Consider the following 27,897-nt stretch of genomic DNA (forward strand, 5'->3'; position numbering starts at 1 on the left):
TACTCTCTTCATATATTATGGTTTTTTTCAATTAATAGTTTAACCTATTTTTATCCACTTGAATGAAACCCCACTAGACCTGGAATTCTACCTGTTTCATTCATATACCTAGAATAGTGCCTGGGGATGATTGGTAAATACATTATTTGCTAAATGATTGACAGATTCTGTAATAAATAAATAAATAAATCCAAATGAACTTTCTCCTTTCTTGCTTTTCTCATCCTTCTATTGCATCCAGCAAACCGTATGCAGACTCAATAACCTCCTCATGGAAGCTTTTACTTCCTGGTTGCGAAGAATATAAATTACAGGATTCATCAGAGGTAAGATTACAGTGTGAAAGAGAGAAATGATTTTGTCAGCTGGAGAGGCTCTGAAAGGGCAAGTATAGATGAAGATGGCAGGTCCAAACATGAGAAACACAATGATAATGTGTGTGGTGCATGTGGAAAGAGCCTTGTTCTTCCCTTCGGAGGAGTGTTCCTTTACATGGCAGAGGATGACTGCATAGGAGGCCAGAAGCCCAAGAAAGCAAAGGAGGCTGAGCAGGCCACTGTTGGAAACCATCAGGAACTCCACCACAAAGGTGTCGGTGCAGGCCAGCTTGATGACCTGTGGCACATCACAGAAGAAGTTGTCCAGCTGGTTTGGGCCACAGAAGGGCAGGTAAAGAATAAGAGCCACTTGTACAATGGAATGAGTAAAGCCTCCAAGCCACAGAGCCATGAGCAAGGCATAGCAGGCCCTGGGGTTCATGACAGTTGAGTAATGTAAAGGACGACAGATGGCAATGTAGCGGTCAAAGGCCATCACAACAAGAAGGAACATCTCCCCCACTCCAAGGAAATGCAAGAAGAAGAGCTGAGTGATGCAGCCTCTGTAGGAGATCACCTTCTTCTCAGAGAGGAAGTCCACCAGCATCCTAGGGAGCCACGATGAAGGAGTAGGATGCATCCAGGAAGGCCAAGTTGCCCCAGAAAGAAGTAGAGTGGAGCCGGGAGGCCAGGGTCTGACCTGATGGTGAGGATGATGAGGAAGTTTCCAGGGAGGATAATGAGGTAGAAAATTAAGACTAGAGTGAAGACTAGTAGTTGAGTACCTTGAGACTGAGTCAGACCAAGGAGGATGAATTCGGTTACTACTGTGCTGTTCTCCCTCTCCATCACTGATCAGTCTGCAAAAGAACAAAGAGCAAAAATATATTTAATAATACAAAGCATTATAAGCACCTTTTTGTCTATTCCATAGCTCCTCTCCAATTAAAAACAATGTTTTCCACAGCCAACAGTTTGCTAGCTGAAAACAACTTATGCCCCATAACTCTCCTATGCTTTTAGTTAACTTTCTACTCTTCTATTTCCTGATTCCCTAAGAAACTATTTTTATAGCCACACTTTCATTCCTGTTTAAACATGTGCTTATATGTAATTGTGCTCCTATAGGAATCTTAGCTATTTTTGCTAAGTGTGTTAAAGATCTCCTGATTAAAACAAAACAAATCATTATTAACTGTGTCAAGTTCCTGTTGTTCTTCTTGTTAGTGGGGCACTGTCTCTATTGCTTAATTTGGTTGCTGGGATTTAGTCCCCTTCTTAATATCCATAAAGCAAAGAAATTTTGCATATGCTTCTTTCTTTACATCCCTATAGAATCCTGAGTTCTTGGTTTGCAGATATGCATCTTGTTTTCCATGCCGCTTTGTTTGTTCATTTGTTTGTATGTTTGTTTTGGCTGTGGCAAATAGCAGCTTGATGTAGGATCTCAGTTCCCTAGACAAGGGAATTGAACCTGGGCTTTACCACTGGACTATCAGGGAACTCCCTGAAATCCATGCCACTTAACATTTTATGTTTATTTCTTTTCTCCCATTCTCATGTACATACCTTCTATTCTAATGATTCTCAAATGGTGCTCATCACAGAGATAGATGATAGGTGTGTCCTCAGAAGGATATTTCTCTTTATAAAATGAATTCCTAAAATAGCCCCAAACAATGGATCTTACAGGGACAGCCTTTTGTTCTAGTCCGATAAGGCAAAGGAGGATTGTCAGTGTAGGCAAGGATAGAGAACTGAATGTTTCATCATCTCTAACCTTCCTTCTTTTTTCAACTGATGCAAGAACTCATCTGGCACTGAAGATGCATGAGTAGAGAGGGTACCTATATGCCTCCTCTCTTTCTCAGAGTGCAGACACACAGCATCCATCCTCAGGCAACATGGAGCAAGCCTAGATTCTGATTGCTCTCAGACTAGTTCCTGTTTGAGGACCTGATCACTATCCTAGCATCTCACTCCTTAATATTTCCTAGTTCATTTCCTCTTGTTTGTTTTTTTTTTATTTTTTTATAATTTCCTATTCTCTTCCTTCTAATTCTACCTTAATACACTCATTTTCTCAATGATTCTTTTTTTATATTTTCTTTAGTTTCTTTGATGGGATAATATAAAGCATGCCAATCTACATATAATAGGGATTCCAGAAAGGGAAGAAAAAGAACAGGAGATTGAAAATATATTTGAAGAAATTATGGCTGAAAACTTTTCAAATCTAAAAAAGGAAATAGATATCCAGATACAGGAAGCATAGAGAACCCCAAACAAGTTAAACCCAAATACTTACACCAAGATATACTTTTATTATTAAATTTTATTCTTTTATTTTTTTCTTGCAATTTCTCTTCCTTTTCATATCCCTTGCTCTTCCTTCCGTATTGCTTGCTTCCTTTTCATTCTCTTACTTCTTTTTGTCACATTCTTTCAGTCTTAACATTTTTTTTCTGTTTTGTTCTCTCTGTTTACATACTACTTCATTATATCCAATACCTGTCTTTCCATTAATTCTGAGATAACATATTTTTCTTCTCATTCCATAGTAGAGCTAGCATGGTAGGTGCTTTCTAAATATTCCCTTAGAATGGATTTTTCTGCAGACTGAAAATGCTTAACCAGGCCTTCAGTTCTAAGCCTTTTCTGAATATTATCCCCTTTGAAATTTACTTGGTCTCAATCACTCATTAGTTACTTCACATTCTCTCACATATTTTGTCTGCTTTTAACTCATTCTGATAAAAATGAAATGATTTATCTTTGTGCTCTAAAATAAATCTCAACACCAACACTTGCTAATGTAAATATATTTAATGAAAATTCAAAAATGACAGTTTGGTTTATGATACTGTATTGATTCTGTATTTTAAGTCATTATACTAAACTATTACCTATTTTATAAGTTTTGAAAAATATGGATCAGCCTGAAGGATCAAAAATATTTAATTGATACTAAAGTTGTGTGTTCAACTTTATTCCGTTGCACAAATCTTCAGTCAGATAATAACTCACACATTAAATGGAATAGTTAAATTAGGTAATACACATTGCTACTGTCCTTAATATTCCAAGATTTTAGACAGTATCATCAATATTATATGAAGAGCCCTGGCCATGAATTATTCTGCCTAATTTAAGTTACTATTTCTGCAGTATGGTAACTGTATTCCTTTGGGGAACTCATTTAGTTTTTAATTTTTTTTTAACCTTTAAAGTAGAAATGATAGAGCCACCTTCCTGCTCCACATGGTTGATAGGAAGATCAAATGAGATAGTTAGTAGCCAGTATACATCTACTTAAGCTGAATAGAAACATTCAGTGACTAGACACATGCTAGTAAAAAATTATAAAGTAGACACCATGTCAGTAGATCTTTAGGAACTGCCCTGAAGGTAATTCCACAAGAGATGGTGGCTGCTTAAATCTGAATCATTTCATGATATGAAATTGTGGAGTTTCAAAGAAGTGTCCATGTAAAGTTTTCTTATCTAATTCAGCTATGGCTTGTAAATCAAGTCTTTCTTTTTTAACATCCCTAACTCTGAGCCTTATATTGGTTCATGTTAGGACTATATACAAAAGAAAACATTTATGCTCACTGATTGTGGAAACCAAAAGATTTGTAAACTTGTGAAGTCAGGGGAAAAATCATTTGTATGATATCCCAATTTAAATCCAGCCCAAAGAAATAGCAAAAAAAGACAAAAAAATAAAAATAAATAAATAAAAATATAAGCTCACTTCTAAAAAAATAAACAAATAAAAATAAATAAATCCAGATGGTGAATCACCTAAATCTATTCACATCTTTACTTCTTTTGTAATAGTTGAATTAAATATTACAGCTCCTTTAAGATAATGTTATGGAAAGTGATATATTTGAGTGATAGGATAGAAAGTGCTATATATATTTGAATTTTAGAGCTCACCTTTTCCCTGTCCCTGCCACATTATTCTATTCTCATGCATTTTTAAGGCAGCAAAAGTCCAAAATAAATACAGTATTTTTCTATTTCTTCTTCCTCTCAATTTCTTTCAAATATAAAGAAAGAGAAAATTTTCACCTCACTGGGGAACAGTGCTACTCACAAACAATCAGTTATCATCTTCCTTCTGATGAAAAGGAGATTAATTATTCTGGAATTTTTTCTTAAATATATGTTATTTTGGTGAAACAACATAAATTCTGAAATCTGCTCTACAAGTTGTGATGCAATAGGGGATATGCTTTGGGGAGTGCTTCCAGTGGGGATTATTAGAATGTCAACCTGAACTAGACAAAGGAAAAGACTCAAATAGTTTAAGCATTAAATGTTCAAAGCCAGCTAAGGCCACACAGGTCTTATTAGGTTTTAGAATTTGACATTTCATCAGTGACAGTGACAATGGAATGGAACATATGTTTATTAAGCACAGTGAAAGTAGAGAACCTGGGGAGGTTATTTTAGAATCTTATAAAATTCATAGAAGTGATGAGAAGGCATTGATGTTTATTAAGAAGTTAAGTTGCAACACTAAGTCAGTGGCGACTACTGTTACTAACTGCATATTTTTGTGCAGAAGAGTTAGAGACTATATTATACTCAAAATTGTTCAGGAATGATTCTCCTTAAATAAGAGATCTTCCTGATGTCTTACAGAATAGTCTGTCTAGGGACATGCCCTCTTAAATAAAAGAATTTCTCTATTGTGATCTTGGTATTTATGGTTATTCATTTTTTGAATGTGTAGTTCCTGTGTTCTGCTATAGTAAAATGTAGATTTTTTGTTTTTCAATTAAATAATGTTACATGGATTAAAAAATATTTAATTGTACAAAAAATCAACTTAGTTTTTTCACTGTACATTAAAAAGAAAGCAAAATAATCTGTCACATTAAGATTAAAATAAAAAACTTTTACAAAAGAAATGCAGTATATGATATATGATCAAGTATGCTTTTATTCAAATTTGTGTCCAGTTCAGCCACAGAAGTAGTAGGAAGTGTTGAAAAGTGGAAGAAAGAGGTAAAGAGATGAAAATAATGTCATTTACAGTTTTTTTTCCTGTTATAATCTGTGCTGAAAATAAATGACTTTGAACATACAACATTTTGCTTGTGTGAAAGCTTATCTGTGGTATAAATTCCCAGGAAGACAGACAGCTAGAAATATGATAGTTGGAAAAGATAGAAGAGAGGGAGAAAAATGGAAGGACATAATGGAAAAAAAAATAGGAGAAAGAAGTTGACACAGAGAAATAACACCCACATAGATCCATGTACCACAAAGGGATGTATGTGGATGTAGAGAAGGGTGGAGCAGGGAAGGGAAAGCGATGAGAAAACTGGAAATGCAAAGTCTTTTGTTTTTGCTTTCTGTTTTTATTGTGTTTTATATAATTACAGACTTCACAGGGATCTTGCTTCTCAGAAGTGATGTGTGAGATAAATTTTAGTCTTTTGAGAGGCCTCAGGGAAGTTGTAGTGCTGGAAGCATGGATCAGTTCTTTCCCTCCCCAAGGAGAAACTGAGAGTTGGAATTTTTAATTGCTGAGTGATGTTCTATTGTATGGATATAACACATTTTAGTTTTATGTATTCATGGACATTTGGGAATTTTTTGAAATTAAAGTATAGTTGATTTATAATGCATGCCAATTTCACATTCTTTTTTAAAATATTCTTTTCCATCCTGGTCATTTCTAGGATATTAGATACAGTTCCCTGTGCTGTACAGTGGGACCTTGTTGTTTATCCATTCTAAATGTAATAGTTTACACCTACTAACCCCAAATGCCCAGTCCATCCACTTCCTCCCCACAAGTCTGTTCTCTATGTCTGTGAGTCTGTTTCTGTTTTATAGATAGGTTCATTTTTGCCATATTTTAGATTCCACATGTAAGTGATATGTACAATATTTGTCTTCCTCTTTCCGACTTACCTCACTTAATATGATAATCTCTAGTTGTATACATGTTGCTGTGAATGAGTTAGGGATGTTTTGTAAGTTTTTATTATTATGGTTAAAGCTACCATAATCATTCATGTACAATTTGTTTTGTGGATATGTTTTCATTTTTTTTGCATATATATTTGGAGTGAAATTACTGGGTCATGTGTTAACTCTATGTTTAACATTTTGATAAACTGCCAAAATTTTCTTCAAAGTGGTTGCACCATTTTATATTCCACCAGCAACACATAAGGGTTCCTTGTTGGCCTTGTTATTGTCTGTCTTTTTGACTATAGCCATCTTCATGGGTGTGACATGGTTTCATATTGTGAATTGGAATTGTGTTTCCCTCTTGACTAATGATTTTCAGCATCTTTCCAGATGCATATTGGCCATTTGTATATCTTTTATGGAGACATTTATTTAGATCCTTTGCCCATCTTTAATCAAATTGTCTTTTGTTCTGGAATTATAAATGTTCTTCTTTTCTGGATACAGTCCCTAATCATACGCCTAATATATAATCATCTTGTACCATTGTGTGCATTGTCTTTTCCCTTTCTCCTGACTCTCATTTATGCTGGGGATATTTTTGTTTGTCTTTTTTTTTTTATTTTGAGTTTTCAGTTTTAAAATGTTTCTGTGAGAGTGTGTAGTCTGTCTGAAAATTAATGAAAGAAAACTTCAACTAAAATTGGAGTTGGGAAGTCCTGTAAAGGGAGCTCTCCTGCCTACCACACATCCTCAATTACCCAAAGAGGAAGTCATCAGGTACTCACCTGGGTGGAAGGAGATGTACCTTGTTCTCATAAACAGGAAGGGGAGAAGTTCCTTTTGTGGCTCAGTGGGTTAAGGATCCAGACTTGTCTCTGCAGAGGCATGGGTTGTATTACCAGTTGTTTAAGCACATGGTGTTGCCACATGTGGCTCAGGTTCCGTCTCTGGCCCCGGAACTTCCATATGCTGCAGGTTGCAGCAAAAAAAAAAAAAAAAAATCCAAACCAATAAACAAACAGGAAGGAGAATCACTTTATTGTCCCAAGAGGAAAGAATATTTTCTTCTTGTCCAGCAACAAGCTCAGCCGGTGGAAAATGCCTAAGCTCAGATTTCACCTGAACGGTTACTGTCCTCTAGTTAAATTTCTTTTTTTTTTTTTGTATATTACTTTCCTTGTCCCATTCTCCTTACTATAAAAGCTTCCAACTCCTTAGAATATCTCTCTGTCAGCTAAGATTCTGCCTGACATGAATTGTTTGATAAAGCCAAATGGATCTTCAAATTTACTCAGTTGAATTTTGTTTTTTAACATCTGTTCTCAAGTTACAATTTTTTTTTCAGTGAAAATTCTGTTTACTTCTGCCAAATACCTAAGCATAACACCTTGAAACTGCGAGTTAAAAGAAAATTCTCACTTGGTATTTGGGACATATAAGAATTTGATTACAAACCAAACAACAGTTAGGGAAGCATTTATTTTCATTTCCATGAAAAATCAAATTTGAGGCACATTTTTTTCTTTCTGTCTGCTTCTGTTGATCAGGCTCTCTTCTACTTATCTATTTTTTTTTTCAAAATCTGAGGTCTCAGCCTGGTGGCCAATCAGTCCCCATCCTTATTCAGGCACAAAGCCTTGTCCACAATGCTCTCCCAGATTGAAAGTCCTATTAGCAGCTCTCAAGGCAATGGTATTCTGTAGATGTTCTCACAATAGTCAGTGGTTCAATGCTGGTTTATTTTCCTGGAATGGAATTCAAAATTCAAACTGGGACTCAAGTGTGATCTTTTTACTTTGTTTGTTGATTTAAAAATTATTTTAAGTGATTTCAGAGATTGTGTATATTTTGTAACCCAAGGGGTGGGGGAGCTCGAGTCCACTTACTGACACAAAAATCTTACATAATATTTTACCAATGATGTGTAATTCTATCCACCACTGAATGTATACTTTACCTTAAAACTGGCTAGGATTCCTTTAATACAGGGTGTGCTATATTGTGAGACTGAGATTTTTAAATTATGTAGAAATAAAACCGAATATAATTACTATGACAAATATTTTTAAATTGTGGTATAATGCAAAATTTTAAAAGTATGCTTCAATTTTTCATTGATGCCTCCACACTCATGATACTTCTCTGAGCATGTGGTTTCAAGGCTGATGCTTATAGTTCTATTGAAATTGTGCTTCCATTGATTCCCCCCCCACCTGTTATCTTATATGCACTCTTGCATCTTATAATCACTATATTATCAAATTTATTCTTATTTTTCATCTTTTTGGTTCAAGAGTTTAGAATTATATTTTTCATTGGTGTAAACATTGTTTCAGTGAAGAGTTGTTCAGGTTACTTCACTTATGATAATATAAGGTTATGACTATCAGTAACAATCAGTATTTGCTAACATAATCTCTATAGTATATAGCACATATTTCTATATTTATTTCTTTAATAATAAATAAAAATTGACTTATAAAGTATTTAATATTTATTTAATATTTTATGTCTGTTTTACTGCAGGTCACTAATTTTTGTATGTGTTATAATAGCATTAAATGTGAATTTAAAATATTTTATTATTAATTTATTCTGAACCAGTTGTAATCTGAAAAAAGAGAGTGAAACCATGTATTACATATAACGTATTCAAATTCCTTAGCATAATATTTGAAAGTTGTGTTAGTAATACAGTGCTAAAATCTTGAAGTTCTTTGTGGAGCTAGTATTTTTGGAACCATAATTTTCTCATGGCCTCTTGCATTTTATCATTTCTCAAAGTGTAAATAATAGGATTCAGTAAGAGTGTGATAACAGTGTAAAATACAGAAAGGATTTTATTGCCCGCAAAACTACTGAATGGCCAGGCATAGATAAAGATACATGGCCCAAAGAACAGAGTGACCACAGTGATGTGGGCAGACAACGTGGACAGAGCCTTGGAGAGCCCTCCAGATGATCTTTGTTGCACAGTGAGCAGGATGACAGTATAGGAGACAAGCAGCAGGAGGAAACAGATAAATGAGAGCAGTCCACTGTCAGCAATGACAAATAATTCCAGGGTGTAGGTGTCCATACAGGCAAGCTTAATCACAAGGGGAAGGTCACAAAATATATTGTCTATGATGTGGGGGCCACAGAAAGGCAAGTTCACTGTTAATACCATCTGACTCATGGTGTGTATAAAGCCAATTGTCCACGAAAGTATAACAAACCCTTTCAGCAACTTGTGGCTCATGATTGTCCTGTAGTGTAAGGGTTTACATATGGCTCATATCTGTCAAAAGCCATGGCTATCAAAAGAGTCTCCTCAGCACCTCCAAAGCAGTGCACAAAGAACATCTGAGCCATGCAGCCCCACATGGAGATGACCTTGTGTTCAGTGAGCAAATCTCTGATCATCTTGGGTGTGGTGACTGTGGAGAGACACATGTCCAGGAAGGAGAGGTTTCCAAGGAGGAAGTACATGGGAGAGTGAAGGCTGGAACTGAATGTCACCATGACCATGATGAGAATGTTTCCCAACACAGTAGCACCATAGATCAAGGAGAATGTCACCAAGAAGACAAACTGAATTTCCCATCCTACAGAAAATCCTAGGAAAATAAACTCTGTCACTACAGATCCATTTTTCAGATCCATTTACTCAACTCAGAAAGGTTTCTGAAGTTCTTTACATACAAAGAGATCTTTTTAAAAAAGGCAGGATTAGTACTGACATTTTCTGGTTTCTATTTCATTCAACGTAGTTAGTGATATGAGAGCGTATGATCTTAAATCTCAGATCTTTTGAGGCAAATCCTTGCATTACTATTTTTCACAGTGAAGAGTTTGTGTGTTTTCTGTAAATATAGATATTGTGGTCTAGAAGTAAATATTGATATGATTCAATCCTAACATATAGATTTTGCTTTAGTTGTAATGTATTACATAAATCTTCTTTACTTATCTTTTTAGACATATCCATAAGGTTTAGGGTGGTGTGATCAAAAAAATATATAGTAATTATGTGATTACTATGTGATAAGATCTCTTGTGTTTTGTATGTGTTAACACATTTAGTGTTCATAACAATCCTATGGAGTATTATAATTATCCTAAATTTGCACATAAGAAAACTTAGCATAGATGTATTAAATGACTAACTAATGATTACAGAGCCAACAAGGACCAAAACTGGTACTCAATACCTATCTATCTGACCAGTGCCTAGGCTTATATCAATACACCATGCTACCTGCAAAATTAAAGGAATATAATATATATTGGGTCAAGTTTTTAGTATTGATCAAATTAATATGTCCTATTCATATAGAACATGGAAGATATTATTCAACAAGTTTGTTGGAATCCCTGTGTGTAATTAACTGCACTTTTTCTTTATATGGAATGAATCAATTCCCTGTATCTAGAGAATTTATCATGTAGAGAGATTATAGAAGAAAAAAAATCAATAAAATACATGAGAAAATATTTAGCTTAGCACATGTTGTATGAAAAATGTTAAGAATTTTAATAATGGAGACCAATTCCATGTTCTAGATACAGCTTCAAGCTTGGTTGTTCCTATCTTCAAACCACTTAAAAGTAAGTAGGGTACTCCTGGTCAGTAAACAAAAAGGGTGAGTCTTAGAGAATGTGTGAACATTTATAAGAAGAAAATAATTAATCTCAGGGAATAGAAAGAGTGGTGTATTTGGAGGAGTTAACTGAATTAAAGTTTTAAAATGCTTAGAAAGTGTCTGTTTTCTTTTCTCTAGTGACCTGTATTTCTCTTCTCATTTTCAGTTCTGCTCAGTCTCTTGTCAAAATACCATATCACTATTATCCAACCTTAATTCCCTGAATTGCTTTCTTAGAAATTGTCGAGAAATGGTTAGTGCCTACCAATTAGGGGAGATAAAAATGAAAATGGTGTAGTTCCTATAGGTCAACCTCCAGGAGTGTACAGTATGGGTGCTGAAGAGTGGACTGTGGACCTGGAGGGGACACAGAGGACAGCACCACACCATGCCTTCTATGGAGGGTGGTGTCAGGTGATTATCATGTGAGTGAGCAGGAATATTGATGGTAACACCTTTGTGACAATAACTGCTATAATTAAATGCATCTTGGAAAAATGACTCAGCTTGATAACTATTAGAATGAATGTGCCAGATATAATTTAGGGAAAATTAGCTTTTTTGCATGGATTTTTTTTAATTTCCAAAATTTTATTTTCTAACTTGTTATTAATCTTTGAGAAAAGTTTTTATTGTAATTGCTCCTATTAATGAAAAAGGGACTATATTTGTCACATAGTTCCTATGCTACATGGAATTTTATGACCCATAATACAAGTAACAACAGAAAACCCTGCATATGAAATTAATTCAGTTAAGCATAAATTGGTTAAGAGAGGTTTATTTGGGCCTTTTGTTTTCTCTCAGAGGGAAAACTGGCATTCTTTTATGTTTTTTATTTACACAGCATTTTTTTCTCTTATCCCTCTCCTGCCTTTCTATGCAAGCTTCCTCAAAATATTTATTTGGCCTGCACTTAATACACCTGGTCTTATATATTATGAGAGTACAAAAACAATACAAATGAAAGGAAAGAAATTATCATATAGTTTACATAAAACTCCCATTCATTTAATTGTTTTCACTCAGTAGATGATGGACTCCAGAGGAAATTGAAGGTAAAATAATAATATGTGAGAGATATGAGGGATCTTTATAATCATTCTCCACATCCTATTTAGTAAGTGAAAAATTGAGATGTGCACAATTAAGTAAATCTCCTCAAGTCCTAGAAGCAGGACCACCCCAAGGATATGTGGTAAGTACTAGTTGAGATGCTGTAGGTATAAGCTCCTGGCTGGGCACAGAACAAGCACTGAGAAAGCATGTGTTGAATCTTTTAGTTATTCAAGATTACAACCCTGAGAATTATTTATATCAATACCTATTAGGAAAGTAAGGAGCCAAGACTAGTTCCATTAATTTATTGGGTGTGAATACTTCTGCTCTTGCTCATATGTATACAATAAACATCATTTAATATAAACATAATTTAAGGATATATTTTCTTCCCTTTTCATTATAGACATTCTAAGAAAATAAACATGATTTCAATATTGATTGTTTTTCAAAAACTATACATACTTATCCTAAAATACAAATGGACCTCAAAAATAATTGAAGAAAAAGGCCTAACACAAAGACCACATGTTGGGAGTTCCCTTCACGAATCAGTGGTTAATGAACACGACGAGGAACCATGAGGATGCGGGTTCGATGCCTGTCCTTGTTCAGTGGGTTAAGGATCTGGCATTGCCATGGCTGTGGTGTAGGTCATAGATGCAGCCCAGCTCCCACGTCGCTGTGGCTGTGGTGTAGGCTGGCAGCTGCAGCTCCGCTTCAACCTCTAGCCTGGGAACTTCCACATACCATAGGTATGGCTCTAAAATGCAAAAAAAAAAAAATCCACATGTATAATTTCATTTGTATGAAGTATTTAGTAAACATAAGTCTATATAGACAGAAAGTTTGTTAGCAGTTACCTTGAATGGGGAATTGAGTGAAAATGAGCACAGGTGATGCTAATAATTTAAATTTAAAACATCAGATTGTAGTGATAGGTACACAACAATGTGAGTATACAAATAATCTTTGATTTTTATAGTAGGTGAACTATATTCAATAAAACAAATTATTATACATTTTACCTTATTCTTAAGTTAAAATTATCTTTAATGTATTAATTTACCATCTTGAAGTACAGTTTAGTAGTACTCTCCAGATGCTTGTACTCAAATATTTCATCATGAGATAATTACTAACATACCATAATCCAATCCAGTCTAGTTATAAATAAATGTATTTATGCACTCTATTTGAATTTATAGTTTTGACTGCCTTTTATATTTGGAAATCTGCTCTCTCTGTTTTTTTAAATTGTTTTTGTGATACTTTGCCTAATATTTTGAATACCCATAAGGCTTTTCCTGAAGTATTGACATTTTCCTCCATTCTCTTGTATGTGAACATCCCGTAAGGACTTCTCCCTCTTTATCCCTTTATGATCTCATTTGTACATATGGTCTAACAGTAAGGTTTACACAGAGATTTTCTAAATATCTCATTCTGGTCATTAATTCTTCCTTGCCAACTCCTGCTTCAACCGCCATTATGATACACATATTTACATGGTCTACCAGCATCTGAAACCTGATTAAAAGAACAATATCTCTATTCTGCCAAAAAAATGCAAATTTCTAGCTTTTCCATTATTTTCAACTATAGTTTGAATTATCTGGATGCTAAGGATTTACTTTTCTTAATGTTATTCATCATTCTTTATCACATCATCTACTGCCAAATTTTACTCTGCATATCAATTTGAGAGCATATATCCTGTAAATTTTCCAGGAAATTATTAGTTATAGCTCATTGTGAAATAGGTATGTGATTTCATGTCTCAGAAGCCATAGCCTTTTCCTTCCCACCAACACAGAATTAATTAAAATACCATCTGCAGTGTACTAACCTTCTAATGAAATAGTGCTCTTAAATTTTCACTTACTTGCTCTAAAGGCAAACTGTGAGGAACAACATGTTCAAGGAGTTACTCGAAATTAGAAATCTGCTATTCATTCTGTGATATCCTTTATGTGGTTCTGCATAGTAATTTCCGCTCCTTTTATAAAGATGTGAACCACTTTGGAGGCAGATTTGTTGAAGCTCTGGGAATCCAAATTTCAGTAGGAGTAGTTAAAATGCTGAAGCTACAGAGAGATGTTCATTTCTGGCCCTGCGCTATGCTGTCACTCTCCTTGAACAGAGAAATGATTAAAATAGGCATGAGAGTGTTGGTTGACTGGCTATGATATAGTTAGTGTAGACATCTTTGATTTAATGGGCACTTCCTTTCCTACATGCTACTCCCAAGTTATTTTCTTATCTTCCTTCCAATAACTTTGTGGTAATTTTTTAGATGAATAATCTCCAAACTTTTCTGTGCATTACAACTTTAACCTAAGAATTGATCTATGCATGTTATAAATTTATTCCTCAAAGCATATATTTATATTCTGGAAGTAGAAATTTTAAAAGATAAAATTGAAGTAAAATATGTTGTCATTTAAACTTGATATCATTAATGGTACAGCTCTTTAATGCTAACTAAAGATATAATAAATATTTTTAAATTCAGGTGTCTTGCTATGAGATTTTCAGAGGTTAAACATGGCACAAAAAATTTCATAATCAGTATTCCTTTTACTATAAAATATTATAATAAATTCTTTTTTTACGAGGTGATACTTTTACTAAATTCATTGTATTGATGATTCTGGTATACTTTGCACCACAGCCTTCAAAGTCTTTTTCAATAACTTGCCAACAAATGGGTTTCATGAGTAACTTTCAAATAAGTTGGCATCTCTGTTCCTTTTCTCCAAATCCTTATTAATTCAAGTCAGATTCATCATTTAACCTATGGCTTCATGTCGATTTTTTGTCATTAACGTTTCTTTTGTTATGAGTCATTATAGTTGAGAATTTTTATATACAAATGTTAAAATCTTCCATACTCTTATATAAGGCAAAACTCCTGCCCAAAAGACCTAATATTTTCTATCACTATATTTGGAAAGCTTCATAAATGGTTTCTATGTATTTTTCAATACTATTTGCTGATTAGGAATGTATTTTATTTATTGTTATATTGCTTATCTTAGACATTTTTTATAGAACGGCAAAAAATAAGTATTTTCTCAGTGGAACATGGCTTTTGTTGTTCTTTTGCCATTAGTGAGAAACATTCAAAAATACATTTTACTGGGGGAGTTCCTGTTGTGGCGCAGCGGAAACAAATCTGACTAGGAACTGTAAGGTTGTGGGTTCGATCCCTGGCCTCGCTCAGTGGGTTAAGGATCCAGAGTTGGTATGAGCTGTGGTGTAGGTCGCAGATGTGGCTCGCATCCTGAGTTGCTGTGACTCTGGCATAGCCGGCGGTTACAGCTCCAATCAGACCCCTAGCCTGGGAACGTCCATATGTTGCAGGTGCAGCCCTAAAAAGACAAAAAAAAAAAAAAGAACACTTTTTACTACATCAAGTGAAAAATTTAGAGGCTTCTAGTGATTATCATTTTAATGTTTTAAAGAAAATTATAAAGATTATTTTATGCTATATATATTTATGTTTTAAATGTTTTGCTAATTGTGAGCAGAAGCTAGTATATCATGGTACATTATAGACTGTCAATTCATTGTTAATGATGGAAGTAAATTCATATTGTAAAATAATGTTTCTTAATAACTTAAAATGCTTTTTGCCTTATTTTCAATTATAATTGTTTACTGTTCTTTGTGACTTACTTGCCTAAGACTTCATTTTATGAGTAGAATTGTCAACTCTGCCATTTTATACTTGTTTACATGAGTTTTAATAATTAGAATGATCTTCAGTCCAAAGTTTATTTGCAAAAGTAGTTTTAAGCCCCTTATGAAGTGTTGGAAGATGAATTAACATACTATAATGTAAGTCTTCCCTCCCCCTTACTTTGGCACAACTAAGCTTTTATGCATAAGAATATGTTCAAGTATATGACCACAAACAGAACTCTCAACATCTCTTTGCTTAACTCACACCTTCAGGAAGCTTTAAATGCCATATGTAACATGGCCAGGTACTGTACATATTAATTTAGAGTATAAAATAATATGTGTACTAAATATTACTAAAGATTATTTAATTTATATTTTCTAGTTAAAAGACACATACATGGATATTCCCATTTTTCACCATGACTCATTCATTGGTTTTAGGTAGCTTAAAATGTATTTTCCCTCCTTTGAGACAATAGGTTTAATAACATTTTTTTGTCTTTTTGTCTTTTTAGGGCCGCACCTGTGGCATATGGAGGTTCCCAGCCAGGGGTCCAATTAGAGCTGTAGCCACCGGCCTGTGCCAGAGCCATAGCAATGCGGGATCCAAGCTACATCGGCGACCTACAGGAGAGCTCACAGCAACACCGGATCATTAACCCACTGAGCAAGACTAGGGATCCAACTCACATCCTCATGGATGCTAGTCGGTTTTGTTAACTGCTGAGCCATGATGAAAACTCCAATAAGTTATTTTTAATTGTTTTGTTTTGTTTTCTATTTGGGTATAGCTTATATAAGATTGCATTAGCTTCTGGTGAACAACATAATGATTCGATATTTGTATGCACTGTGAAATGGCCACCAAAGTGAGTTTAGTTACCATCTTTCACTATGCAAGCTATCTATCTATCTGTCTATCTATCTGTCTATCTGTCTGTCTTTTTTTTCCTTTTAGGGCCACACCTGTGGCATATGGAAGTTTCTAGGCTAGGGGCCAAATTGGAGCTGTAGCCACCAGCATACACCACAGCCACAGCAATGTGGGCTCCAAGCTTCGTCTGCAACCTATTCCACAGCTCAAGGCAACTCTGGATCCTCGACCCACTGAGCAAGGCCAGGGATGGAACCGCATCCTCATGGATACTAGTCAGATTCTTTTCCACTGCACCACAATTGTAAATCCCTATTTTTTTTTAACAGAACTTTTAAGATAGTCTATCTTGGAAACTTTCAAATATACAATGCAATATTATTATCTATATTTGCCATGATGTACACTGTATCCCCATGACCTATTTATTTTAGATGGGAATTTATATCTATTCACTCTCTTCACCAATATCATCCATTCCCTAACCCCCTCCCCACTGTTCATCACCATTTTGTTTTCTATATCTGTAAGTTTTATGTGTGTGTTTGTTTTGGATTCCACATATGAGTGAAACGGTACTGTATTTGTCTTTCTCTGGCTGACTTATTTCCCTCAGCATAATACACTCCAGGCCCAACCATACAGCAAATTGTAAGGCTACATGCTTTTTTATGGCTGAGAGTATGTGTGTGTATATATATAATGTCACCTTCTTTATTCATTCATACATTGATGGACACTTAGGTTCTTTCCTTATCATGGTTATTGGAAATAATGGTACAATGTACATAAGGACATATGTATTTTTTAATTATTTTTGTTTCTTCAGAAGATTAACCAGAGTGGAATTTCTAGATAATATGGTAGTTCTATTTTTAATGTTAATTTTTTCCGTAATGTTTTCCATAGTGGCTGTAGCAATTTACATTCCCAGCAAGAGTACCCTTTTTTCCCACATCCTCACCAAAACTGGTTATTTCTTGTCATCTTGATTATACCCATTCTGATAATGTGAGGTCATTTCTCATTGTGGTTTCAATTTGCACTTCCCTGATAATTAGTGATGTTGAACATCTTATCTTATGTTGGCCATCTGTTTGTTTTCACTGGAAAAAGGCTTTGGGTTCACTATCTTTTTCTTAAGTTAGATTTTAAAGGTTTTTTTTTTCCTTTTTATTGTATCTGTTTTTAAATATAGATTTGATTTTAACATTTTGTCAGATAAATGATTTGAAATTATTTTCTCCTAGTCAGTAAATTGTCTTTTCATTTTGTTACTGAGTTTCTTTTACTATACAAAAGCTTTTTTCATTTGATGTTGTCCCACATGTTTACTTTTACTTTTGTTTTGCTTTTGGAGTTAAATCCAAAAAACATTTACAAGAGTGATAAGGAGATTACCATCTATGTTTTTTCTAGGAGTTTTATGATTTCATGTCTTATATTCAAATCTTTAACTCATTTTGAGTTAGTTTTTGAGTATGATCGAAAAGTTGTGTAGTTTAGTTCTTTTTCATGTGGCTGTCCAGTTTTACCAACACAGTTTACTGAAGTGTCCTTTCACCATTATATATTCCAGCCTCCTTTGTCCTAAATTAATTGATCATATATGCATATGTTTATATCTGAACTGTTTTGTTCCAGTTATCTACATGTCTGTTTCTATGATGATACCATACTTTTTGATTACTACAGCTTTGCAGTAGTGTGAAGTAAAGGATCATGATGCTTCTAGCTTTATTTTTCATCTGAAGATTCCTTTTACTATGTGGTGTTTTTTGTGGTTCCTTACAAATGTTAGAATTGTTAGTTATATATCTGTGAAGAATGCTGTTGGAATTTTCATAGGGAGTACACTTAATCTGTAGATTGCTTTGTTTTATATAGACATTTTAACAATATTAATTCTTCCAACCCATGAGCATACAGTATATTTCTTTTTATTTGTGTTCATATTTAAACAGTGTCCTAACGTTTTCTGTGTACAAGACTTTTACCTCCTTGGTTAAATTTCTTTCTGGGTAGTTTATTCTTTTTGATGCAATTGTAATATTTAAAAAAATTTTTGTTTCTGATAGTTTCTTGGTGGTTTATAGACGTGCAATAGAATCTTTAACATTGATTTTGTACCTTGCAACTTTACTGAATTTTTTTATTCTAACAGTTTTGTGATGAAGTCTTTAGGGTTTTCTATATACAAAATAATGTCATTTTCAAATAGTGACAGTTTCACTTCTTTTTTTCCAATTTGAATAACTTTTTATCTCTTTTCTTGCCTATTTACTACTATGGCTAATAATTCCTATACTATGTTGTGTAAAAGTGGTGAAAGTTAGCAACCTTGTCTTTTTACTGATCTTAGAAGCAAAGTTTTCAGTTTTTCACCATTGAGTATGCTATGTGTGGTCTTGTCATATATAGCTTTCCTTATTTTGAGCTACATGCTTCTATACCCACTTTGCTGTCAGGTTTTTTTTTTCATAAATGAATGTTGAATTTTTCCAAATGCTTTCTATACATCTATTGAGATGATCAGATGACATTTATCTTTCATTTTTTAAATATGGTATATCATACTGATTGATTTGCATATGAGTGATTGGTTCATAACCATCCTTGCATCCCTGAAACAAATCCCACTTTATCATGCTGTAGCGTCCTTTCATTGTATTGTTAAATTTTGTTAGCTAATATTTTGTTGAGGAATGTACATTTATGTTCATCGGGGATATTAACCTGTCAATTACATATTTTTTTTAAACCTGCATCTGTGGCATATGGAAATTCCTGGGTTAGGGGTTGAAATGGAGATGCAGCTACACCACAGCCACAGCAACACAGGATCCAAGTAGCATCTGTGACCCACACTGCAATGTCCACCAATGCTAGATCCTTAAGTGAGCAAGGTCAGGAAATGAATCTGTGTCCTCATGGACACCATGTTGGTTTCTTAACTGACTGAGCCATCAGCAGGAACTCCTAGTCTTTGTTTTAAACTCTGTTTTGCCTGATAGAAGTATTGCTACCACAGCTTTTTCATCTCCTTTCCATTTGAATAGAATGTCTTTTTCATTTTGTTTAATTTCAGTGGCTTGTTTTAATCTGAAATAAGTCTCTTGTAGGCAACATATGTATGGGCCTTTTTGTTTGTTTGTTTGTTTTTAAATCTGACCTCATGTCTTTTGATTGAAGCATTAGTTCATTTGCATTTAAAGTAATTGTTGATAGGTCTCTATTTATGGCCATTTCATTGTTTCTTGTTTTTGTAGTTCTTCTTTCAGTCCTATCATTGTTTGTTTTTCTTTCATTTGTGATTTGAGCATTTTATTCATTTTTGTTTATATTCCTTTCTCTTTATTTTTTTACTTCTCTTTTACAAGTTTTTTGCTTGTGGTTACCATGAGGTTTATACATCATATCAGTGAGAGAGAATTCTGTTATAGTTGATGTTTGAACACATTTTAAAAGCATTATATTTTTACTCACCCTAGCCCATATTTTATATTTTTGTTTTCATACATTACATATTGTTGTATTTTGCTTATTTAATTACTTTAGAAATAGATGATTTTAGCACTTTTGTATTTTCACCTTCACACCAGCTTTACAGATGGTTGATCTAGTACCTTTACTATATATTTGAATTTCAGTGAGACTTTTTTTTTCATAATTTTCTTATTTCAAGTTGTGACCTTTTCTTCTCCATTTAAAGAATTTAACATTTTAAAGGGTAGTTTAGTGATAATAAACTCCTTTTACTGTTGCTTATTGGTAAACTGTATCTGTCCTTCAATTCTGGGTGATAAACTTGCCAGGTAGAATAACTTTGGTTGTAAGTTTTGTTTTGTTTCATTTTTTCAGTGCTTTGAATACATCTTGCCAATCAATTCTGATCTGCAAAATTTCTGCTAAAAAGTCAGCTGACATACTGATGGGAATTCATTTGTGTATAATTAGTTGTTTTCCACTTGCTACTTTTATCTATTTATCTTTAATTTTGGATATTTCAATTAAAATATCTGATGAGGTAGGTTCATCTTCTTTGAGACTCTGTGATTCCTGAATTTGGATATATATTTCCTTCACTGGGTTAAAGAAGTTTTAGTCCATTATTTCTTCAAATGGTTTTTTGGTACATTTCTCTTTCTCTTCTCCTTCTTGGGCTCCTATAATGTGAATGTTAGTCAGCTTGAGTTATCCCGGAAGTTTCTTAAACTATCTTCATTTTTAAAAATTATTTTTTTATTTTTGCTGCTCTGACTGGTGATTTCCAGTACCTAGTCTTTGATATTGCTGATCCATTCGTTTGCATCTTTTCATCTTCAGCTGATTCCCTCTAGCGTATGTTTTATTTCTCTTGTATTTTTCTGTCCTCATTGGTCCTTTTTTATATTTTTTATCTTTTTGTTGAAGTCCTGTCTGAGATTATCCATTCTTCTTTTGAGCTTGGTGAGCATCTTAATGACTACTACTTTAAACTCCTAATCTGGTAAAATCCTTATCTTTGTTTTGTTTATTCACTTCTCTGAGGTTTATCTTGTTCTTTCATTTGGAAAATAATGTTTTGTCTCTTCATTTTGCCTTACTCTCTGGGTTTATTTCTCTTTATTAGGTACACTAACCACACCTTTCAGTCTTCAAAGAGTGACTTTATAAAGAAGGTATCCTATGGGGCCCAGTGGCACATTCCCTGTGGACACCCGGTCCAGGTGCTCCTAGGGTAACTTCTGTGTGGGCTGTGTGAACCCTCCTGTTGTATTTGGGTCACAGTTTCTGCAGGTGCACCACTGGAAGGAGTTTGTCCCCAAGCTTAGTGTGTGCATTGCTTAGATATGACTTCTTTGGACATCCTGGTGGGCAATATGGTTTTTCAGCCCAGCTATATTATAAGGCCTGGCCATAACTGCTACAGGTACCCTTGTGGGCAAGGTTAGCCATTGCCCTTGCTACTGAGAGGTCTGCTTATGGCTACTGTGGACACACTTGGAGTGGAAACCATTTTGCAAGGATGCTGGTTCAGCTAGGGCCATCCATTGTGTGGGTCAGGAGTAACTTTGGAGGGAAGCTGGTGCTGATCGAGACAGCCTGCCAAGTTGGACAAGGCTGGTCCTCAAGAGAACACAGGGATAGGCACAGTGTTAGCTAGGTTGATGAAGACTAATATAAATAGTACCTATCAGTACTGGTCCAGTCTATCTAGACAAAGGAGAATAAAAAAAAAAATAAGTGCCCTCCAGTATTCTTATCCCCACAGGAAGTTCTACTAGACCTCTGCCCCTACTAAAATTAGTCAAAGAATCTCCTTCTTGTGTGACCCAGATATTTTTAAAGCTTCTGCCTCTGAGCAAGAACTTATAGTGGGTAAGTTTGTGCATGAGCCCTTCAAAAGCAGTTTCAGTTTCCTACAGCCCTCTGGTCTCCTGGATTTAAGTGGAACTGATATTCAAAGCCAGACTTATGGGGTCTCATCTTCAAAGTATAGGTCTCCCACTCTGGGGAGCCCAACATGGGGCAGAGAACACTTGCTCCTCAAGGGGGTCCTCCGCAGTTGTGATATTCCTCTTACTTGTGTGTCATCACACTGGGAGTGTGAGTTCTGACTAGACTGCCTCTCTGCCCTTCTTACCCTCTGCAATGTAGCCTTTGCTTTATATCTTTACTTGTAGAAAATCTGTTCTGCTAGTCTTCTGGTCATTCCTGGAGATACTTAAAAGATACTTTTATGTATTGATAATATGTAATTGTAGTCCTGGTGTGTCTGTGGGAGGAGGTAATCTCAGGATTTTCCTATACCAATTTCTTCATCGGAACCTAGCATTTTTTCTTCTTTTCAACATACATTTGAAATATATCATATACAATATCTTGTACTTCATTTTTAACTTACAATACATATTGGGGAATTTTCTATGTAAAGAGTTCCTCACTCTTTATATAAAGTTCATATGGGGAGTTACCATCGTGGCTCAGTGGAAACAAATCTGACTAATATCCATAAGAGTACAGGTTAGATCCCGGGCCTCACTCAGTGGGTTAAGGATCCGGTGTTGCCATAAGATGTGGTGTAGGTCATAAACAAGGCTCGGATCTGGCATTGCTGTGTCAGTGGTGTAGGCCAGTGGCTCTAGCTCTGCTTCGACCTCTAGCCTGGGAAACTCCATATGCCATGGGTGCAACCCTAAAAAGACAAAAACTTTTTTTTAATTTTAAAAATTTATGAGAAACATAAAGAGAATTTAAAATTTTGGGGAGATAGACATTCTGCAATAATTAAACCTAAATGCATCATTTTTGAATGCATAGATATGAAGGACAGATTCCCAGAACAGCAAGTTTTAACTGCATAAAGATTATGCCATAAGTTAGTGTTTTAAAACAATGATAATTTGTTATTGTTGACGTTCATGATTCTGGAATGTGGCAGGGTTTCAGCATGGACATTCGAGCCTTTTTCAGGTGGTGTTGACTAGGTTGAGCAACTGAGCACAATTTAAAGATGGCTACCCTCAGCGTTCTGGAGTTCCCATTGTGGCTCAGCAGTAACAAACCCAACTAGTATCCATGAGGATGTGGGTTCAATCCCTGGCCTCACTCAGTGGGTTAAGGATCCAGCACTGCTGTGAGCTGTGGTGTAGGTTACAGATGCATCTCAGATCAGATCTGGCATTGCTGTGACTATGGCATAGGCTGGTGGCTACAGCTCCGATTCAGCCCTTATCTGGAAGCTCCCATATGCCATGGATGCAGCCCTAAAAAGATTAAAAAAAAAAAAACACTACCCTCATGCCCTGCACATCAACTGGGCCTCTTACTCTACGTGTTCTTTCTTCATTCAGAAACTCTATCTGCCTGTGGACTCTCATTTTAATAAAAATTGATAGGAGATTCATTATAGCCTTGGTTTTCTCAGATTTTTAAGGGTGTGAAGAAGTAGGTTCAATTATCCTTAATGCCTAATGTTAGAAATTCCAGAATACTACTTCCACTAAATTCTATTAATCAAAGGAGTCCTTAAGGCAGTCCAAATTCAAGGACATAGAGAAATACAATCCACCTGTTAAAGAAAAAAATTATGGCCACACCTGTGGAATATGGCAGTTCCTGGGTCAGGCATTAAATTTGAGATTCAGGTGAGAACTGCATTGCAGCTGTGGCAATGCTAGGACCTTTAACCCACTGTGCCAGGCTGGAAATTGAACCTGTACCTCCACAGCAACCTGAGCTTCTACAGTCGGATTCTTAACCCACTGTGCCATGGCAGGAACTCCAGAATCCACCTTTTTAATACAGGAATGGCAAAGCCACATTGCAAAGAAAAATTCATGCAGAGAGGGGAGAAATTTGTTGTAAAAACTCTTCTGTTGAATTCCATTGCTCTAATTAATGGTTTTGTGGTTTATGATGCAAAAACAGACCAGATGAGGGAAGGCAGAATAAATAAAGAATTTTATACATATTGCTATGTATAAAATAACCAACAAGGATCTCATGTATAACATAGGGAATTATACTCAATATTTTGTAATAACCTGCAAGGGAAAACAGTCTGAAAAAATAGATATGTATGTATGTATGTACAAACAAATCACTTTGCTGTATACTTGAAACTAACACAACATTATAATAAATTATACTTCAATTGAAAGAAAGAAAGAAAGAAACAGACAAGATGCAAAACAGGGAACATGGACTCTATGGAAGTAGCTTCAAAGAAATGTAGTCATCTTTTTTCAACCTACCACCATTAGATACAATTTTGTCTTAATTTCTCATTTTTTTTAATTTATATTTTTATATGATTTTTATTTTTTCCATTATAGCAGTGTTCTGTCAGTTTTCTACCGTATAGCAAGGTGACCCAGTTACATATACATGTATACATTCTTTTTTTCTCACATTACCATGCTCCATCATAAATGACTAGCCATAGTTCCCAGTGTTATACAGCAGGATCTCATTGCTTATCCATTCCAAAGGCAATAGTCTGCATATATTAACCCCAAATTCCCAGTCCCTCCCACTCCCTACCCCTGCCCCTTGGCAACCACAAGTCTGTTATCCATGTCCATGATTTCCTTTTCTGTGGAAATGTTCATTTGTGCTCTGTACTAGATTCCAGATATAAGTGATATCATATGGCATTTGTCTTTCTCTTTCTGTCTTACTTCACTTAGTATGAGTCTCTCATTCCATCCATATTGCTGCAAATGGCATTATTTTGTTCTTTTTTACGGCTAGGTAGTATTCCATTGTGTATATATATCACCTCTTCTTAATCCAATCATCTGTCAATGGACACTTGGGTTGTTTCCATGTGTTGACTATTGTGAATAGTGCTGTGATGATGGCCAACAAGCACATGAAAAAATGCTAAACACCCCTGATTATTAGAGAAATGGAAATCAAAACTACCATGAGATACCACTCACACCAGTCAGAATGGCCATTATTAATAAGCCCACAAATAGCAAGTTCTGGAGGGGGTGTGGAGAAAAGGAACCCTCCTGCACTGCTGGTGGGAATGTAAGCCGGTACAGTCGCTATGGAGAACAGTATGGAGGTACCTTAGAAATCTATACATAGAACTACCATATGAACTAGCAGTCCCACTCTTGGGCATATATCCGGGCAAAATTTTCCTTAAAAAGACACATGCACCCACATGTTCATTGTAGCACTATTCGCAATAGCCAAGACATGGAAACAACCCAAATGTCCATCAACAGACAATTGGATTAGGAAGAGATGGTATATATACCCAATGGAATACTACTCAGCCATAAAAAAGAATGACTTAATGCCATTTACAGCAACATGGACGGAACTAGAGACTCTCATAGTGAAATAAGTCAGAAAGAGAAAGACAAATACCATATAATATCACTTACATCTGGAATCTAATATCTAGCACAAATGAACATTTCCACAGAAAAGAAAATTGTGGACTTGGAGAATAGACTTGTGGCTGCCCAGGGTGGAGGAGGGGGAGGAAGTGGGAGGGATTGGGAGCCTGGGGTTAACAGATGAAAACTATTGCTCTTGGAATGGATTTACAATGAGATCCTGCTGTGTAGCATTGAGAACTATGTCTAGATACTTACATTGCAACATGACAATGGGAGGAAAAAGTATGTATACATGTATGTGTAACTTGGTCCCCATGCTGTACAGTGGAAAATAAATAAATGAACAGTGCTGTAATGAATGTGCAGGTGCGTGTGTCTTTTTCAAGTAAAGTTTTGTCTGGATATATGCCCAAGAGTAGGATTGCTGGGTCATATGGTAGTTCTATGTATAATTTTCTAAGGTACCTTCATACTGTTCTCCATAGTGGTTGTACCAGTTTACATTCCCACCAACAGTGCAGGAGGGTTCCTTTTATCCACATCCTCTCCAGTATTTGTTATTTGTGGACTTATTAATGATGGCCATTCTGACGGTGTGAGGTGCTATCTCATGGTAGTTTTGATTTGCATTGCTCTAATAATCAGGGATGTTGAGCATTTTTTCATGCGCTTGTTGGTCATCAGTATATCTTCTTTGGAGGAATGTCTATTCAGGTCTTTTATCCATTTTTCCATTGGGTTGTTGGCTTTTTTGCTGTAGAGTTGTATAAGTTGTTCGTATATTTTAGAGATTAAGCCTTTGTCAGTTGCATCGTTTGAAACTATTTTCTCCCATTCTGTAAGTTGTCTTTTTGGGTTTTTTTTAATGGTTTCCTTTGCTATGCAAAAGCTTTTCAGTTTGATTAGTTCCCATTGGATTATTTTTGCTTTTATTTCTGTTCTTTGGGAGACTGACCTGAGAAAACATCCATAAGGTTGTTATCAGAATGTTTTGCCTATGTTCTCTACTAGGAGGCTAATGGTGTCTTGCCTTACATTTAAGTCTTTCAGCCATTTGGAGTTTATTTTTGTGCATGGTGTGAGGGTTTGTTCCAGTTTCATTGATTTACATGGAGCTGTCTAGTTTTCCCAGCAACACCTGTAACTGATTTCTGAATGTTAATCTGATATCCTGATAGTTTGCTGAATTTGTTGATCAGTTCAAATAGTTTTTGGGTTGAGTCCTTCAGGTTTTCTATATATAGTATCATGTCATCTGCATAGAGTGACAATTTTATATTCTTCAAATAAATTTTCAATCCCCCCCTTTTTTTTCCTCTTTATGAAATTCCTATTATGTGTAGATTAGCCCACTTTATATTATCCCATAGATCTCTTATATTGCTCTCATGTTTATTTATTTGGTTTTCTGTCTGCTGTCCTGATTGGGTGATTTCCAGTCAGGATTATTCTGTCTTCCAAGTCACTAATTCCTCTGCATTATTCATTCTGCTATTTAGTGCCTTTAGCTCAATTTGCATTTCTGCAAATGAATTTTATAATTTTTCTATGTTCCTTCTTATATTTACTAGTTCCCTTCTAAAGGAATCTGCATTACTGGTGACATCTGCTATTAATTCCTTGATATTCAGCCTAATTCCTTCAGTATTTTCACTACCTCCTTTTTGAACCCAGCATCTGTCAGACTGCAGAGGTCTGTTTCGTTTGCTGCTTCATGTGAATTCTGTTCTTTTCACTGGGACTGGTTCCTGAGCTTCTTCATTTTGTTTATGGTTTTCTTTTTCTGTGAGTTTAGGGAAGCCAAACTATAGTCTTGGAGGGCTACTTCTATGAAAGAGCTCCCCTTTGCATTTTGTGGGGGGGTTACTATTTGTTTCTGATGTGGGAGTTTGAATATTTGCTGTCTCTTTCTTTGGTGTGAGCAGGCTGTTATCCCCAGGGTGCTGAATGTGTTTCCAGGGAGGAGGCAGTGGGTAGGACTAGTAGTCATTGCCTGGATTGGGGGCTCTTAACAGCAGCAAGGACCTGCAGGAAGGTGGTGCAGGCTCCTCCTAGTTGCAGGGCCCTGGGAATTAGTAATGAGCCTAGGCAGATTTACAAGGTGCCTAGAGCATGTGGCAGTGGCAGCAGCAGGCTGTGTGAGTTCCCAGGGGAATGAGAGCAACAACATGCAGTGTTTGATTGCAATGCCCTCCTCTGAGGTGACTGGAGCCACAAGTTGTGCCTGTTCAGGGACCCCTAGTGGTAGCGGGCCATACCCACCTCTGGAGTCAGTGATGACTGCAGTGGTTTGCCCCCACCACCTGTAGACCTTGCAAGAAGCATTCTGTCTCACTTAGCCCACACAGGGGGCGCAGCACAGGCTGCTCCAAGTTGTGGGACCCTGATAAGTGACAGAGATGAAGTGTGTGGGCACTGCCCGGAGCATTCAGCAGTGGCAGCAATAGGGCGGGTGTGCTCCCAGGGATGGAGAGCAACAGCAGGTGGTGTTTGGTCACAATGCCCTCCTCTGTTGTACCCTTGAGATGACTGGGGCCACAAGT

General features: G+C 35.7%; 1 protein-coding gene and 1 pseudogene across 1 annotated transcript; both read right to left on the reverse strand.

Annotated features, from left to right (window-relative positions):
- Positions 1-228: 228 nt before the first annotated feature.
- LOC125136412 (olfactory receptor 4N5-like) lies at positions 229-1,166 on the reverse strand. The gene is given in 3 exon segments (XM_047797201.1): positions 229-930; positions 932-976; positions 978-1,166. Coding segments are annotated over 3 exon segments (936 nt in total).
- A 7,819-nt stretch (positions 1,167-8,985) lies between these two features.
- Positions 8,986-9,905, reverse strand: LOC125136729 (olfactory receptor 4L1-like; annotated as a pseudogene).
- Positions 9,906-27,897: the final 17,992 nt, after the last annotated feature.

Source organism: Phacochoerus africanus, chromosome 9 (genome assembly GCF_016906955.1).
Source record: "Phacochoerus africanus isolate WHEZ1 chromosome 9, ROS_Pafr_v1, whole genome shotgun sequence".
Taxonomy (NCBI): domain Eukaryota; kingdom Metazoa; phylum Chordata; class Mammalia; order Artiodactyla; family Suidae; genus Phacochoerus; species Phacochoerus africanus.